The following is an 18,301-nucleotide window of genomic DNA, read 5'->3' as shown; positions in this document are numbered from 1 at the left end:
TACAGCTAAGAGTTTTTTTATTATGTTTCAAAAGAAAGGGTAGTATCTTTGTTTTATTTGGTTATTATTTCTTCAACTGCCCATTTGGTGGATGCAGTTTTGTTTAGATTAGTAGTAAAACTTTGTTGTTGAAATGACATCTTACAAAGTGCTCACCCAAAGACTACTTTACAATTAAAGCATTACACATTACACATTTTATTGCCCGCTTAACTAGGAAATTAATTCGGGCAAATTTCAATCATGGAAACAATAATGATAGTATTTCTTGTTTTAAAAAAATGAAGCTAAAATTGACTAGGAACACTTTTGTATTGAACTAAATGAGAGCTGCATAGAGAAGTTGATTCCAAGTATCAGGCAAACCCGGAAGACACCAATGACTACAATCTGTGCCAGTGTGATCGCCACTGTAAACTGTTGGATGAGCATCCTTGCGATATTGTGAGAGGGTGGTAACGTCAAGCAAATAAACAGGTTTCTTGATTCTGCTCAACACTTTGTTCATAACCACCGCAGATAGAGGTGTACCTGCTGGGTACCTCGTGCCAAAAAATGGTTGTGTCTCACCATAGCATGTCTTTGATGGTTCATTCCAGTCCTTGCCTCTGCTTTCACAAAAATAAACAATTAGTTGTGCCTTCGCTTTGTTAGTAAACTTGTATAAAGATTTTATTAGTAATTTTCATCTCAAAAACCTTAAAAAGTTACATTTAAAAGAAAAAATAAAATAAAATAATTGAACAATGTAAGAGGACGGACTTACAATTGTCACTTAGATATCAAATTATCTCAAGTAGCCCATGGTTATAGGCATGATATAAATATATAAATAAAAAAAAGTATCTAAAAATAAAATGTATATTATGTATTCAAATTTGATCTGATAAAAGTAGCATTTAAAATAAATCTGGTTCACATTTTGCTTTTTGAAGTGTGTAGTATTACTGAAAAAATAAACAATGGTTGAATGCCTGAAAGAAAAATAGTCTTACTCATAATGGGTGGGGGAGATCCCCTGGAAGAAAACTTTGGTTTTTGAAGGGTTAACATTTAGGTTCACCCATCTAGCCCATGTGGTCATCCCTTTATAGTATGCAACTAAACGGTTCATATCTTTGTACCATTTATTTCCCTCTTGCATATAATCCCATCTGCAATAGAAAACCACAAAATTAGTAGGACCAAAATTGTTATTTGTTCATTGCTTTATTACCCAATTTCGTGTAGCAACTAAATAAAAAAATGTTTGTTTGTCATTGAAATAAAAAATGACTATGATGACATATAACACTATTTTTGAAGGTCAATTATATGAAGAGAAGAATTGGCGTCTTGAGCCCAATGATAGTATGGGAGTTATTTTGGATCAAACACTAAGGTCAAGTACCATTTATAAAAAGTAGACGTGAATCTTACGGTTGGGTTCTTCCGGTATGGGTCCACCAATGCCATGAGTTAAATATGAGCATGTCCATGCCTCGCCACGCATTTCCATTTTGGATTGAGTCCAGCTTCAAAACCCGACCTGCCTTTTCATTTACTATATCCACTAGGTATGGTGTGCGATATAGTAATAACTTCACTCCATAATCCTACATACATACATACATTGATACAAAAATGTTATACAAAGTTCATTACTAATATCCTTGTGAGAGCGGGGTGCGAAATACAATCATATGCATTGTTAACTTATGATACCAATATAAATTTGCTTGTATATGTTTTAGAAAATAACATTAGAAGCATCCTTGTCACATAATATTTCCTAATTAACTTAAATTTTTTAATTACATTGAGATATTAATTTGCAATTATGAGTAAATGGTTGACAAATTAGAAACCATTGAAATACACAATATACCTCTGGGTGCTATTTATTATATAAACAAAAAATAAAATAAAAGACAGATCATAAAATGTTCGCTCTATAGATTTCCCCGCTACATCAATTGGGTATCAAAGCCTTGCTCGATTTCTGATAAGGTGCTCGTGGTGGTCGGCATGCCAACATCAAACACATGTATGAATGTGATGAGGCTGCATGGGATGCATAACTAGAGACACGATTCCAAAGTAGTTCACAGTCAGCAATCAGTCATCCTCAAAAAACCATCCGCCAAATCCATAGTAAGTGGAGAAGGAGGATGGCGACGATGTCGGTGTGGATGTCGTGTCATTTTTAGTATTAGGTGCATTTCCACACACCGTACCAAACTCTAAATCCTACATCGAAAGAGTCATCATTTAATTTTTATAGGAAATTAAGAAACCTTATGACTTTGAAAACATAATATAAGCACCACTATGTCATAACCAAACATCTTGGCTCGGGAGCTTAGGCACAAGAGCTGAAGGTCATTGTGTGAGAGCACCCCTCTCGCCCAATCAAGTGATTAGCCTCTATTAATCATTTATTTTATGAGATTATATGATCAAATAATTTCACAAACTCAATTATTAACCTAAATCCCTTACTAATCGAACAACTAGGTGATTTGAATAAATACTTCATTCAAGTTGGATTTAAATGAATATAACCACATCAAGTCAATGATTTTCCATAAAGTAATAATTTTCTTACCAAAAAGATGGCTTTTATTTCACATGGCTATAAACACAATCCAACTTTAGCAATATCATTAAAAAGCATTCAAGACATCCAATTGATCACCAAAAGCACATAAACTTGCATTATTAAAGAATAATGCACCAAACAAGCAAATATGATATGAAGAAGGGAAACTTGCCCGAATTCTGACGTACGCAAATATGAATTAAATAATATACATATGATCCTAAACATGCAACTGAACATACACAACGCCAACCTAAGCCCGGTATAATGACTACTAGCATGATTTGATACAAATAAGCAACTAACATATACAATCTAACATGATTAACATTATATGATGATTAAATCAAGCATCATGCATGTAGATATGGAGATTGAACTAACCTAAACATGCAACAAATATACATCTTACTAGAACATGCATAACAAATCGAAAAACATGCAAAACTACCAACCTATATGATTGTACATGCTTCCTGACACTAACCATGATCTAATAATAAAAACATGATTAAATCATACTTAAAATAAATAAAATCAAAGGACTTACCCGCTAGTTGGAAACAAACCGAAGAACACGAGAAAAAGTCAAGATTTCTTGCTTGAAATATTGCCTCAAGCATTGGCTTTGCTTTGATCTATTTTTCTTCAAACCCTATATCTACTTTTAGCTGTAGAGCTATTGTAATAAGATTGTATTTTTGGAATTAGGGTTAGGGGTGAAGTGATCACACTGCAAACTTAGCTAAAACACTCAAAACTCTAGCTAAAAGTTGGTCTCCCCCAAAGGGAGGAAGGGATGTATTTATAGGTAAGGAGAGGCCTGGAGGCCAAGCTAGGAGTTGCTAGGGTACCTTATCGCTTTCTCCTTGCGCATCTCGTCCAAAACACAACAACGATCTAAAGCGAAATGGAATTATGGACTGTTGATTGTACGTGCAGGCACAAAAGGCATATGCGGCACATATGCAGCCGCACTTACCCAACTTAGGGACAAGTGCAAACGCATCCAAAGGTCTGAATTTCCATGCAAATGTGTGGGTTTTCCATGCAGACGTGCAGTTTTTACATGCAATGTGTGGATTTTCCATGTGACATGCAAATTGACTCTTCCGATGTTCCATGTCTTGGTCAACCCACTATTTCACTAGGTTCCAAGCCAATTTTTCAACTTTTGGGCCTGTGTGAGCCCAATTAACTCTCAATCGACATTTTTAAGTGAAAATCAATCAATGTGTTCAAAATATCATCAATTCAAGTTAACCAGACCTTCCCCTCTCGATCTCTTTATGTGGGACCAAAACGTTAGATTTATCTAAAAATGGGTTCAATGGCAAAATGGTCATTTTGCAAAAAGATATTTTTGGCTTAAAAATAGGGTGATACAACAGTTCGCAACAACTTCAATTATCTCTAAGGATAAAGTATTTACTATTTCATCATCGGGAAGCTTTCAAGCCCCTAAAGTCAAGGTCGTTCAAAATAGGACGTCTACAGGATGAAGAAAAAAAATACATTTGATGTATAGAGACTACAAAAGAGGTATTCAATTCAATCGGTGGGAGTTGGACTTCAAACTTGACATAGTATAGTTCAAGGGTTGTTTACAACTAAAAGAATTTCCGGACTGGGTTGCAACAGTTGAAAAGATCTTCGATTCAAAGCGGTTCCCCTTGACAAAAGGGTTTCTTTAGTGGAAACCAAATTCAGGGGACGTGTTGCTTCAATATGGAAACAAAAACATATTCAGATTCATCATAGAAATCAAAATACATATTTGTGGGGAAAAAACTGCTTAAGCATGTACGTGCATCGTTCTTATCCAACAATCATGTGAGGACGTTGTACCAATTATTCCAAAATTTGTGGCCGGGATCCAAAAATTGTCAATGATTATACTTCTATAATTTTATCAGCTCATGTTGGTGCCCCGATACATTATAGACTTATAGCAACAGTTTTAGGATATGTTCAATATTTTTTTATCCAGTTTTGACTTTCAGAAGCACACCAGAGAGCATTAAGTATTGAGAAGCAATTGAGCTGATGGCTTAGAAAATCAATTATTTTCCAAGGTAGCAGGGATAATTGTTCTAACCCTTCAACCCTAAATCATAATCCTACTTTTGCAGCAACAAGGAAGGCTACTGCAAGTGATCTACCTAACTAGGCAATAACTAATAATGCTTCAACGTGTTGATTTGAGTTGGTGAAATGGAGCATAGGATGGTAGATTGCAACAATGAAGGTCGTTATGATAAGGACTTGCTTATAGACAATGCACAGAGTGACAATGAACTAGTGGATGAAAAGCTAAAGCTCAAATTGACAAAGATGATGTTAATGAAGAATTTGTGCAGGGTGATGATGATTCATTACTAGTAATTCGAAAGGCTTGCTTTACCTTCCAGAACATTGACCATGACAATTGACTTCATAATAATATCTTCCAATCCACTTTCACTACTGACTTCATAATAATATCTTCCAATCCACCTTGTTATTGATTCTAGCAACTATAAGAACGTTGTTATAGAGAAAGTTATTTGAAAATTAGGATTGGCAATAAAAAAGAATCCAAGGCACTATAAGTTGTCTTGCCTTAAAAGGGAAAACGAGCTAACTATGTCAAAATGGTGCTTAGTTTCTTTTTTCAGTTAGATTTAAATATAAAGATAGAGTGGTACGACATGGTCACTATGGATGCATGTCATCTCGTGTTGGGTAGACCTTGGTAGTATGATAAGGATTCCTAGGATATGTGAAGAAAAACACTTATAGTTTTTGTTTGACAAGACCAAGATTGTGCTCTTACAAAGTAGGAAGGTTGTACCCAAACCCTCCTCTGTAGAAGGTAGCAATCTATTAAAACATAATGTGTTTTTGGGAAAGACACAAGAATCAAGAATTGTGTATATGTTAATTAGAAAGTACTGTATAACGGATAATACAATTCTAAAGCATCGCCTTAATTGTGGAGTTCAATGATATGTTTTCGAAATATCTTCCAAATCACTTATCATCTTTGCGTGACATCTGACACCTTTGCATGACATCTAACACTAGATTGATTTAGTGCTTGGAACTAGTCGTCTGAATCGCCCCACTATCAGATGAGTCTAAATGATCATAAGGTGTTGAAACGACAATTAAAGGCATTACCATCCAAGAGCCCTATTTGGAAGAGTATGAGTTATGTATTTTCTTTATTCAAGCCCAAGAAAGATGGGTCAATGAAAATGTGTGTCAAAAATCAAGCAATCAACAAAATAATAATTCAATACGAATTGCTCATTTCTCGATTAGATGATTTGTTAGAACAGTTGAGCAGCACACAATATTTACCAAACTTGATAAGAAAAGTTGTTTATCATATTTGACTTGGACTCAGCGACAAATGGAAAATCATTTTCAAGGCCAATGAGAGGTTAGTCATGCCATTTGGGCTCTTTAATGCCCCAAGCACATTTATGTAAGTAATGAACCATATTTTTCACCCTTTTATCGGTAGGTTCGTTGTATTCTATTTTGACAATATTTTATTTTATAATCTTACTATTGAATTGTTGCAGGATGTCTTTATAGTATTGCGTAAATTGAAGTTTTTTGGTGCCATGACCAGTGTTCCTTTCTAATAGAACATGACTTATTTATAGGCTATGTTGTTTCAAAAGAGGGGTTTAGGGTGGATGAATCCAAGGTTCAGGCTATCAAACAATGACCATAACCAAGGATTGTTAGCGAGGTTCGAAATTTCCATGGTCTGTTATGCTTTTGTCGTAAGTTCATTTATGCTTTTGTCATAAGTTTATTCTCAATTTCAGGACTATCATGGAACCAATTAATGACTATATGAAGAAAAGGCATTTTAATTGGACAGAAGCAACAACTGAGGCATTTTTCATATCAAACAGAAGCTAACTTAACTACCATTTCCTTACTCTTCTTGATTTTGCGCAATGCTGCATTGTGATACTTCTAAGGTTGGGATTGATGCTATGTTGTGTTCGAATTGAAGACCCATTGCCTACTTCAACAAGAAATTAGGAGTTTCCAAGCTCAATTACAAAACATATGTTGTGGAATTATTTGTAGTGGTTTGAACTTAGAAACATTAGAGTTCTTATCTGGCCTATAACGAGTTTATTCTCTATTTTGATCATGATGCTTTGAAACACATCAATAGCCTTCCAAACTATCACAAAGGCATACAACATGGGCAACATATCCTTTGCTATCAAATATAAGTTGGGAGCTTTGAACAAGGTGGCATATGCACTCAGTCGACGAACTTATCTATTAATCCCTATACACACTGAGGTATTTGGTTTGTCTTGTTTTGTGAATTTGACATGTTATGAGTGACATGGAAGCAAGAAAGCAGTATGATTATCTTTTGCAAGATAGTTTCCAATTTCAAAGAAAACAATTATGTGTTCCAGAGTTAAGCTTAAGGTTGAAGATGATAAAGGAGTTACATGATGAAGGCCACGTGGGATATGACAAAACATTCAAATTAGTAACAGATGCATACCTTGATTGACAATGTATAAGAAAATTGTTAAATACATGGATCGGTGTCGCATTTGTCAAGTTTCTAAGGGCATCACTACCAATATAAGTTTATACATGTCACTTTCTATTCCAAATCAGCCATGGACTCATGTCAACATGGACATTGTTTTGGGCTTGCCATGAACACAAAGGAGAATGATTCAATCCTTGTGGTGGTGATTCTCCACGATAGCTCACTTCATTGGTCGTAAGAAAGCTACTAATGTTGTCAACGTAGCTTTACTTTACTTTCGAGAAGTACATAGCCTACATGGATTACCACAATCTATTGTTTCCAACAGAGAGAGTTGTTTCCTTAGCCATTTTAACAGTGTTTTGGCATTTATCTAACGCAAAGACAAAGGTAGTCAATCAGTAGTTAGTAAGTTTGCTTCATAGCTTAGTAAGGGATCATCTCAAATCATAGGACTAAAAATTATCAACCTGAATTTGCTTATAACCTCTCAACCAACCGCAACACTAGTTTCAGTCTGCTATAGATACCCCAATTGGTTTGACTATAAGATTTGGATACCTCCATGATAACCCCAATCAAGAAGAAAAAAAGGGAATTGCTCCTTAGGAAGTGAGATTGATTAAGAAAGGCTTGCTTGAGACTCTTGGAGTCTATTGGACCAATTCTGACCATCCTAAGCCCAAAATAAGTGTTTGTCCTAGAAAATAGACCATCAAAAGCGTGTTGACTTGTGTCTGTAACCAAAATGAAATTGGGCGCATTGCACTACAAGAAAGCAAAATTGTATGAACTAGGAGCACATTAGCGCACCAAAAGGCTACATGGCGCCCACCATGTAGCAATGACACATACCATAAAGTGACATGGCATGGGAAGCCTTGTTATGAAGTGTGCCATTGTGGCTCTTTCCACACCATCTTCACCCAAAAGCTACTATACTTTTCATACCCGACCAGGTCTTGTCTAGTTGGCTTTGGCTCAATCCTTCAAGCCATTTTCTCTATAAATAAAAGCACTATTTACCCATTTTAGAAGAGACAACTTAGAGAAAGAATGCTCTTGACATTTGAGCCAATATTAGTGACAGTTTGAAATCTTGGCCCTCTATATATCATGCACATTCCACCACAAATATGAAGATCTCAAGCATATCTTATCCCATTTAGAGTTCTTTGAGTTGTTTCAGCATTCGTGAAACAAGCTTACTCAGGAGGATCATTCACTACTGATGGGATTCCATTGGAGGAACAAGGTCGGGCATTTCGCGTTCTTCAAACCACTCTTCTATGGATATCAACTTTCTATTTTTACTCATATAATCTTCCTTCTCTAAATTTTCTAAAAACAAGTTTGAATAACCCATTTTTGATAAAAGAAATGTATGTAGTTTTTATGCTTTTGCCCTCCCTAAGAATAGCCCGACAATAGTTATTTTTGGCTCCCCATGGGCCGAAGTCCTCCTATATAATGAATGTGTTTAAAATGGCATATTAATTATTTATCATGTAGTAGTAATTTTTTTTCTTTATTCTTGCATGATTAGCAGCATGATAGAAATTCAAATTTAAGATTTTTCTATTTTCTTAATACGATTGATAGAGTACTCTCTCTCTCTCTCTCTCATTCATGTTGAACATGTCATGTCATTTCTTTACTTTTCTTTCATCTTCCTCTCTTATTATCATGTAATAGTAAGTTTTACTGCTTTGATTATTTTCTTATATCTTGTATATATATATATATGTGTGTGTGTGTGTGTGTGTGTGTGTGTGTGTTGAATATATTTTTAGTTTAATAGTTAGGCTATGTGGGTTCTTAACACCTCACTTAATAACTGAGCCCCCGAGCTCATTATCTCTGGGTAGATGACATGATTGGTACCTATCCTTGGAGGCTCCTATATATGGTTTCCCGGGATCTATAACCGGGTGGCAACTCCTGAAAATGAATAAACCCTCTCGAACCTCTGATTGCTTTTGAAACATCTGGTCCCTTTCTTGTGGAAATGAAAGCCTCAAAACCTCATGTCCACAACCCCCAATCACCTTTAGATTGGCCCATGTTCCATATTTAAAGAGCATTCATGGAAAGGTAGAAGATCTAGTTTCCTAACTTCAGGAAGTTCAAAAAATTGCCCAACAACATTTACACAATGTTGCAACTAAGTAAAAATGTGATATTGATAAGAAGAACAAAGCAGTAGAATTGGAAATGGGGGATTTTGTTTTGACTGTCTTGACTGAAGATCGTTTTTCTATAGAAGAGAACAAGAAGTTAGCAACTCAAAATATTGGCCCCATAGAATGCTTTCAATCTGAATGTCTACTGATTGAAACTTCTAAGTCATATTCACACCTTAGATGTTTTCAATGTTAAACATCATGCTGTTTATTATGGTGATCAACTATGATTATGATTCAAATTTTAGGGCGAATTTTCTACAACTTGAGGAGGATCTTGTAAAGTACTTGGTTATAGAGTTCCAGGAACATATATGTAGGCACATAGGCAAACAAAGGCAAAAGCACTAATGGTGGCAAAGCGGCATGGGTTGAAATTGATAAAAAATTGATCAAGACATGGAAAACATCTAGACACGGAAAGTCTAGACCTAAACAACCACTCAACCTAATTAAACCCATTCAAATTCGAATTGGAATTGCAACCCTAATAATAGGACAAAATCATGCACAAAACTAAAACCAAATCACAAAAGATAGAAGATAAAGTACACACATAAGGTGATCTAGGGGTGTAAATTTGGCCCAGCACACCCGAGTCAGGGCTCGGGCCAGCCCATGTCGGGCCTCGTGAGATCCTACCAAAATTTGGATCAGGCCGAGCAGGGCCATGGGTTAGAAAATTAAGCTCAGGCCCAAGGGGTATTCGTGCCTTGGGCGAGCCGGCGGGCTGGGCCGGTGGGCCTGAGCTCGGGTTTGGGTGAGCTTCGGCAGGGCTTGAACATATTTTTTTTATATTTTTTTCTATTCTTTTCACCAAATTTTTTTTTCACCAAAAACAACACTGGGCTATGGGGGGGCTGAACCTCGGGCCAGGTTTTTAGTGGGCCATGAGCGGGCTGATGGGCCTGGCTGACGGGCCGGTCCGAAAACAATGGCCCAAGCCCAGACCTAGAGTCTCGGGCTGGGCTCAGATTCGGACCTAACCGGATCTAATCGGATCGTATCCACCCCGAACCGTGGACGGGTTTCGGGCCACCCACGGGCCATAGGCCATTTTTGTTAACCCATATATTAGTTGCCGAAACAAGCCACCCAATATCTGTCCCCAATGTCTGTCCTAATTAATTAGTCCATTATTGTCCCCATCTTTTGAGAAGGGTGGTCCTATATGCCCCATCAATGTCAAAATTATAATCCTAAAGTAAATTAATCCCAAAGCATCTACTAATTCAGCACCATCGCCTAATTACAAAGCCCAAACAGAATACAGTTTGACTAAAGTAATTGGGTTAGACTTCGGAGTATGAAAGAGAAAGGAGGTTTACCATCGAATCATTTGTACAGACAAGTTATTCGTACAGAAAATTGCATAAAATAATTAATATGTGATTTAAATTTATGTTAATGAAATATATTAATTTTGTTTTTCAAATATATAATGGAGAGATATTTGAATTGTATCACGTTGGTCCAATCATTTGAACTATCCAATTTAAGCCAAAAGGCCTAACCACGTATGAGTAATCTCTTAAGCTAAATCCTATAAGAAACTGAGGGCTTTAGAAATTACCCTTAAATGATTGTTACATAACAGAACTACTCAACCATGTAACGGTAAATTACGAACTCACACACACGCAGAGATTTGAACTCATACTTTTGACACTGAGTACAATTTGTTCAAATCTAAAAAGTTTATCCTACTAACCACATATGATGTCAACCCCAAAGAGAGTAAAACCTAAGACATGGGAGTTTATTCCAAAATCTTATCAAAGTCTCACAACCCTTGGGTTTTCAATTTAAGTCACCTAAACCAGTTTGGAACAAGTCTGGACTCCAAAATCGTCAAAGTCGCACAGCCCACTACGCCAAAATTGAGCTTTAGCGACGGTTTTTTAACACTGTTAAAGGATGTAAAATCGTCATTAAAACCTTTTAACGGCGGTTTCGTTACCGTTGTTTATACTCGTGTCGGAAAAGGTACAGCCGTCGTAAAAGGGTAAATTACCGTTGTTAAAAGTCGACCAAAAACGACAGTTCTTTACCGCCGTAAATAGGTTCAAATTTTTAAAAAAATAATTCCCTCTTCTTGCACCTCCCATGTTTTGAACCCTTGACCTCTTATCCATACACACCAACCACTCTACCACACCACTCTATGTGATATATATTCCCTAAATAAATATTTAAACATTACTTTTGCTTTATTGTAGATGGTCATTTTCAACCTCTGGCCCCGCATGGTCACCACTCGCCGGAGTTTCGCCGGAGCTCCGCCGGCAAAGACCGCCGTCATTAACGGCGGTAATGAAAGGGCTTTAGCGGCGGTTTCGTTACCGCCGTTAAAAGAGGGTTTTAGTGGCAGTTTTTTGAACGGCGGTTTCATTACCGCCGTCAAAGGTACTTTAGCGATAGTTTTTTTTACGGCGGTAACAAAACCGCCGTTAAAGATACATTAACGGCGGTATTAACGGCGGTTTCGTTACCGCCATTAATAGTATCATTAACGACAGCAATGAAAATTACCGTTAAAAAAATCGTCGTTAATATCTTATTTTGGCGTAACGACCCTTGGGTTTTCAATTTAAGTCGCCTAAACCAGTTTCAAACAAGTCTAGACGAATCCAATCATTCAATCACGTAATATTGTCGCTTTCGGCTAGGTGACTTTTTCTTCTATTGAAAATGACATTATTAAAGTGATCCCAAAGCTCTTTTTCTCTTCTTGCAAAATTTTAAAGGTCCAGTTTTCATTATCCTGTCAATGACGGTGATATACACCATACCATGACAACGCCTTGGTACATTGCTTGATTTTCGCAACCTTTTCTTTTTTCTTTCTTTCTTCATTTTTTTTTGTTTTCTTTTTTTTTTTTTTCTACGTGTTACTCGGGGCCTGCCTTGACTTGTTGAGGCCAATGCGAGTTTTTGAAATAAAATCTATTTAAATAAAAATTTAAGAATAAAAGAGTAACACAAATATAAATAAAATATAATTTTTTTTTTTTCCATTTCAATAGAAAAAAATAATAAAATAGCAAGTACGTATAACTTTTTTTTATTTATTTGCTAATACGTACAAAAAATTCTACTGACATATATAATCACTAAAGTTATACATTAAATTTACTTACATAAATCAAGACATGAAGAAATCATTTGAAAAACACAAAATTATAAAAATATGATCATTTTGTTTTATAATTTAACAAAGGAAAAATTAATAAAACATTATTCTCTAACTTTGCATAGTAGAAGAGATCCAATATATATATATATATATATTATTTGTTAAGATAGGTCAATAATATCAAGCTGAAATTTCTTTACGAAATTTCATTTTAAAGTGCTGAAATTTCTCTGTGAAAAAGAAAAAAATAATAATAATTCTTTGTGAAGAGCTGAAAAGAAAAGAGATTTCTTTATGAAAATGTTAAGGGACCCCAACTACTATGAAAATGTTACATTTCATTTATTTTATAAAATCTTAATACAAGGTATTTTACATTAAAATCCCTTTAATAGAAACCAATTTACAACAAAAAAAAGCATCATCCATTCTAAAAATAAAAATACTAAATTAAATAAAATTAAAAGTTATAATACCAACATAAAAATTGAACTACATATAATAAAGTATCAGTTAAATATTACTTTAGACATAATTAATTAAGATTACATAATCTATAAGGATCCTTTAGTTTGGACAATATTTTAATTTTTAACTTAGTAATGTTATAAGACCTAAAATTAGTTGGAACACCTTTAATTTTGCTAAACTTTGTGGGCGTAAGGCAACCAAGTCAAACACGCCTTGCACTAGGGCCAGTCCTATTATTAGTAGTTATTATTATTATTATTATTAAATTTTTTTTTTTTCCAGAAGATAACGATCAGTTTGTTAACAGTTAGATTATAATGTAAGGCAATGTCTCTTTATAAATTTGAACCTAAAACTTTACTTATTTTAACACTAAAGTGTCTTTTTCATGATGTCTTGGGTAAAATCTAAGCTCCTTTTGTTTTGGGAGATAGAATAGAAGAGATTGATAGTGAGGGGATTGATAGTGAAGGGCTTAATAGTGAGGAATTGTTAAATTATTTTTATATAAAATAATAAAACAAATAAAAAAAATATAAAAAAAAATAAACATTATATTTTAAAAAAAATTCCCAATATATAAAAAATAAAAAAAATAAAAAAATTTCTAATCCCCTCACTATTTTTCTAATACTATCTCTACATCCTCCTTACCAATTCCCCTTCCTCCTCCTTACTAATACCAAAGGATTACTAGTCTCCTCCCTATCTCTCCAAACAAACACCACATTCTCAATTCCCTCCTTACTATCAAACTTAATCCCCTCCCAATAATTCTAAACAAACGGGCCTAAGAGTCTTCCATGTTAATAAGTTAGTAGAGTCAGGTTGTCACAACAGGTCAGCACCACTCAAATTCAATCCTCAAACTTCACTTTAAGTGCACCAAAGTGTTCCCTCGTGACAACTTGAACTACATCTCCAAAATATGAATTTGTTCACCTTTTTAAAAGTAGTTGAATAATACATAGATTGTGATTGGTTCAAAATAATTAATCTCATATTTCAAAAATGTATTGACGACTAAAGGTGGACAGTTATCGGGTTGGCCCGGGTTGAAGTTAGGCCGACATCAGGTTAAGTCGATAGTATATAATAAGGGATTTTGTTTCTATCTAAGCCTGGCTCTAACATCGAGTGCCTATATTTTTCCAAGTTCAACCTAACTTAAAAAATAATTATAAATCTCAAGTCCACCCATCAGGCTATATGTTAAAACAAAAACATTTCATAATTAAATTCAATCACACGTTATATTTCTTAAATAAATATACTAATATCATTATAAATTGAAAGATTTCTTAAATAAATTCAATCACGCATCATTACGAATATGAATTTTAATAAAATTAATAACAATAAAGTATAGATATCAACAAAAAAAATATATATTTAATATATTATAATTAATTAATTAATTTAATAATGACCAAGCCGAGCTGAACTAGACTGAAAGTATAGGCCATTAATATATCAGATTAAAAATATTAATTTAGCGTAACCTTATAAACTAAAATAATTTTTTTAAACTTAAAAAAAATAAAACTAAATCAGACGTGTTAGACAAACCAACTGGCTGATGTCGACCCGACCGCACTCAAAATTAAGCTCTCAACAATTTTAGATCAATAGAAATTTGTGTTATATTCGCACTACATCTGGGATCCAATTGGAACTGCCTTTTATTTTTTATTTTTGTCTTTTCTCTAATATGTTGTTGTCATTCTAATATCTTTTTATGCACTCGACATAACCATGGCATGTAGGGGGTCGCAGGAAAAAGGATTGAATAAAAGTTTGACACATAGCCTGTTTGATTGTATTTTCTTTATGTTTTCATTTTTTTAAAATAAAAAAGAAAATTGTTTGAGGAGTTCTTTTTGAATTTTTTTCAAGAAATTTTTTTTACATAAACAACTCGATTTTTGGAAAATAATAGAGAATTATAGTCGAATTTTTAGCATTATAAAAAAATAATTTTTCAATTTTCAAGTTGTATTTTTTAGATTCATCAAATCTAGACGCACTTCAAAAATAAAATATTTCTGAGAAAATCATAAGCAATGTTTGATTTGTATTTATAAAACAATTTTAAAAAATAATTTTTTTAAAAGAGTTTACAAAATTTGAAATTTGTTTGGTTGTATTTTTTATAATAATTTTGGAGTTTGGAATGATTTATTTACTTTTTTTTTTTTAATTGAATAGATGGGTGTGAGACAAAAAATAATTTATTGATGTGTAAGACATGAGAGAAAAAGAGGAGAGAGAAAAAAAATGATTGATTGATATGTAGTAGAAAGAAAAGTAATTTTGAATTTTTATTTTCACAAATTTTTAATCAAACAAATTTTTAAGATTTTTTTCTCAAAAATTGTATCTCTAGATACAAATCAAACAATGCCTTGGATAAATCAACAAAGACAAAATAAAAATAAAAATGAAAATGAAAATGCACTGAATTTTGAATATTTTACTATTTAGGATTTTTTTTTTTTAATTTTATGCCTTTAAGTGTATATAGATTAAGTAAATCTAAAATAATAAAATTTGATTGAAACATTAAAAAAAATTATTAAAAAGTATAAATTAAAAACTTAGAAACTAATTTTAAAAACTTCAAACCTAACAGAGGCATTGATGCTTTAAAACTTCATTCGAAAAAAATACGAAACACAAAAATAAAAGGTAAAATAGAAAACAAAAACACAACAAAAGATTGTTTTTATGAGATTCTTACACTGAGAATATTGCTTAAAAGTTTCAAGATTAACTTTTATAGATTCATAACTGAAAAACAAAATAAACAAAAAAATTACAAGAAAAATTCCAGAATTTTGCTCTTATAATAAAATAAATTTTTGAATTTTTATTTTATCAATTTAAATAGTAGATTTTTTTTTTCGATATAAATCATCAACTTATTTTCATAAATAAAACCGACGGAAGAAAAAAATTATTTCAATCATTAATGATTAAGTTTAATGACTAAAATAATATTTTTTTTGTCAGTTTTATTTAATAAAAATAGACAAATAATTTAGATTGAAAATAAATTAAAATTTTAATATTTAAATTGATAAAATTAAAAATTTAGTATTCATTTTCTTACTACAATCCAACCCTTTTTTTTTGGAAGAGAAAAACAAAGAGAGAGAAGAATAAAAAGAGAAAGAGAGAAGAACAGAGAGAAAAGAAAATGATAAATTACAAATACATTCTCTGGGGTTTGATTAAAATATAAATTGTCTTCTATGGTTCTGAAAATTACATTTCACCCTCTCAAGTTTCTAATTTCATAACAAATTGTCCTTTTTATTAATAAATCATCAAGTCATTTAATAGTTTTTAATAATATTATAAATATGTTTCAATTAATAATTTAGGTAATTATATTATTATATATGAGAACAATTATAAATTTTATTTTTTTAATTAATTCTATTAAATAAAAAATTCTAACAAGAGATTATTTATAATTTTTCAAATCACATAGAATAATCTATATTTTAAACAAATCCCAAAAGATATATTTGTAATTTATCCAAAAAAAAAAAAAAAAAAGAGAGAAAAAGTATCCCAATTCAACAGTGTTAAAATTCAAATCCACCTAACTTAAAATTAAAGTGCAAAAAATGACCAACTTTAGTATCAGTAGTTTATCAACTTGACTGTCAAGTTTCAAATCCAATGTTGCCTTTCTAATTCCATGTTTGTTAAACAAAACAAGATTTTACACATCTTTCTGCTGCCTAAAAAAATGATAATTTTTCATGCTTTCTCCACAAATTCAAAATCTAATCGCAACAACTTTGTCAAAAGTGAACGTAATGTGTTACTTTTCAAAATTGAAAAGCAGTAGACCATAACACAACTGGCAATTAAATGCATAGAAGTTTACAAAAGTTAGTGATCAAATGAGCTGGAGGCTTAAAGGTCATGTTTGAGATCGGGTTTGGCTTAAATTTTCATTTTCTTTTTATTTATCTCCCTCTTTCTCTGTCCCCTTTTCCCACTATATCCATCACTAAAACCAATCAAAAACTCACCTTAGTTTTTTTTAGTCTAGTCCAACGAATTATCATAATTAAATAGCAAAGATTGGATTTGAAATTACAGGATTTAATATGCATGAATAGTAACTTTACCATTCAAATGCTAGAGTGATAGACAAGACGTGCATTAACAGTACAAAGCAATGATTTTTTGCTAAATTCAATGCGAAAAGTGAGAAACTGAGGTGGAAAAAATTGGGGTAGAGCAAAAAGATCAAACTCATACCTGAAATGTAACCGAACCAAGTGAACCTCTCCTGATGATTGTGTATTTAGCCTTTGGCACCGATGCATGAATCATACAACTCAGAGACTCCCACATGTTCAAACTCAGTGAGTCACCCACAAACATGATCTTCTTCCCCCTCCACTTCTCCAAAAAATACAACCCATTAAACCTGCACCATTTTTATGCATACACCCATTTTAGAGAGGAAAGAAAGAAAGAAAGAGAGTGTGGATAGAGGGGTGTTTTGAAAAGAGGATTAAAAACTATTTTTTAATTTGTTTTTAATTTTTTTTTGTAAGAAAGAAGAATAAATTAAAAATTGAGAAGTGACTTTTAACTTACTTTCAAATTCAGCGAGAGAGAAGAGAAAGAGTGAATTTTTTTTGTACCTTGGTAGGTTACACGAGAAGGGCTGCCACCTGTAATTTTGGTAGAGTTTGTCAGGCCTTCGGTACTTTTGGCAGTTGAATTCTGGATCTATGAAGGGACAGGTTGAGAAGTCGTATAGAGGATATGAAGAATCGTATACCCATTTGCCTTGGAAATAATTGCACCCACTTGCAAGCTTCCTGGCTATGGAACTGCTAGCATTCTTGTAATGCTCAGCCTTTGTTTTGTGTAATGAAAACAGAAACAGTGAGAGAAAGAGAAACACAGCTTTCAATATAAAACTCATCTTGGATTTCGACCCCGGATGGTTTAACAAACAAAAGGACGAGGTGTAGAAAAAGTTGTCTCAGAAATGTTCCATATATATAGGCCCTGTTGGGCGGGTCTTAGCATTATTATTATTATTTATTTTATTTTATTTTATTTTTTTAAATTAAAATTCACAAAATAATAAAATAACTTAAATAGTTAATAAGATAAAATGTCGAATTAAGGCCAAATTTGACATGTTCAGAAAAAGTTAAAAAGTCAAAAAGTTACTCAAAAAGTTAAAAAGTTAACACTATTCATCAAAAGTCAACAATTACGACTGCACAACTCTCAATCTTAATTTTCTCCTACAAACCAATTTTTACAATTTTTTATTACACATTTTTTCATAAAAAGTCAAAAAGTTAACCCAAATATTTATATTTTCTTCCTCAATTTTTTAGTCCAAAAAGACAAAA

General features: G+C 33.0%; 1 protein-coding gene across 1 annotated transcript; it reads right to left on the bottom strand.

Annotated features, from left to right (window-relative positions):
- Positions 1 to 149: 149 nt before the first annotated feature.
- Positions 150 to 17,945, bottom strand: LOC114256494 (protein trichome birefringence-like 39). Its single transcript, XM_028196162.2, has 5 exons — positions 17,573 to 17,945; positions 17,181 to 17,352; positions 1,420 to 1,595; positions 996 to 1,154; positions 150 to 608 (listed from the first exon to the last, which is right to left on the bottom strand). The coding sequence occupies exons 1-5, from the start codon at positions 17,857 to 17,859 to the stop codon at positions 320 to 322; spliced, it is 1,083 nt and encodes a 360-aa protein (XP_028051963.2). The 5' UTR covers positions 17,860 to 17,945; the 3' UTR covers positions 150 to 319.
- Between the last annotated feature and the right edge of the window lie 356 nt (positions 17,946 to 18,301).

The sequence above is a fragment of the Camellia sinensis genome, chromosome 7 (genome assembly GCF_055761805.1).
Source record: "Camellia sinensis isolate YWXY chromosome 7, ASM5576180v1, whole genome shotgun sequence".
NCBI lineage: Eukaryota > Viridiplantae > Streptophyta > Magnoliopsida > Ericales > Theaceae > Camellia > Camellia sinensis.
This window is presented reverse-complemented; position numbering and strand designations above follow the sequence as displayed.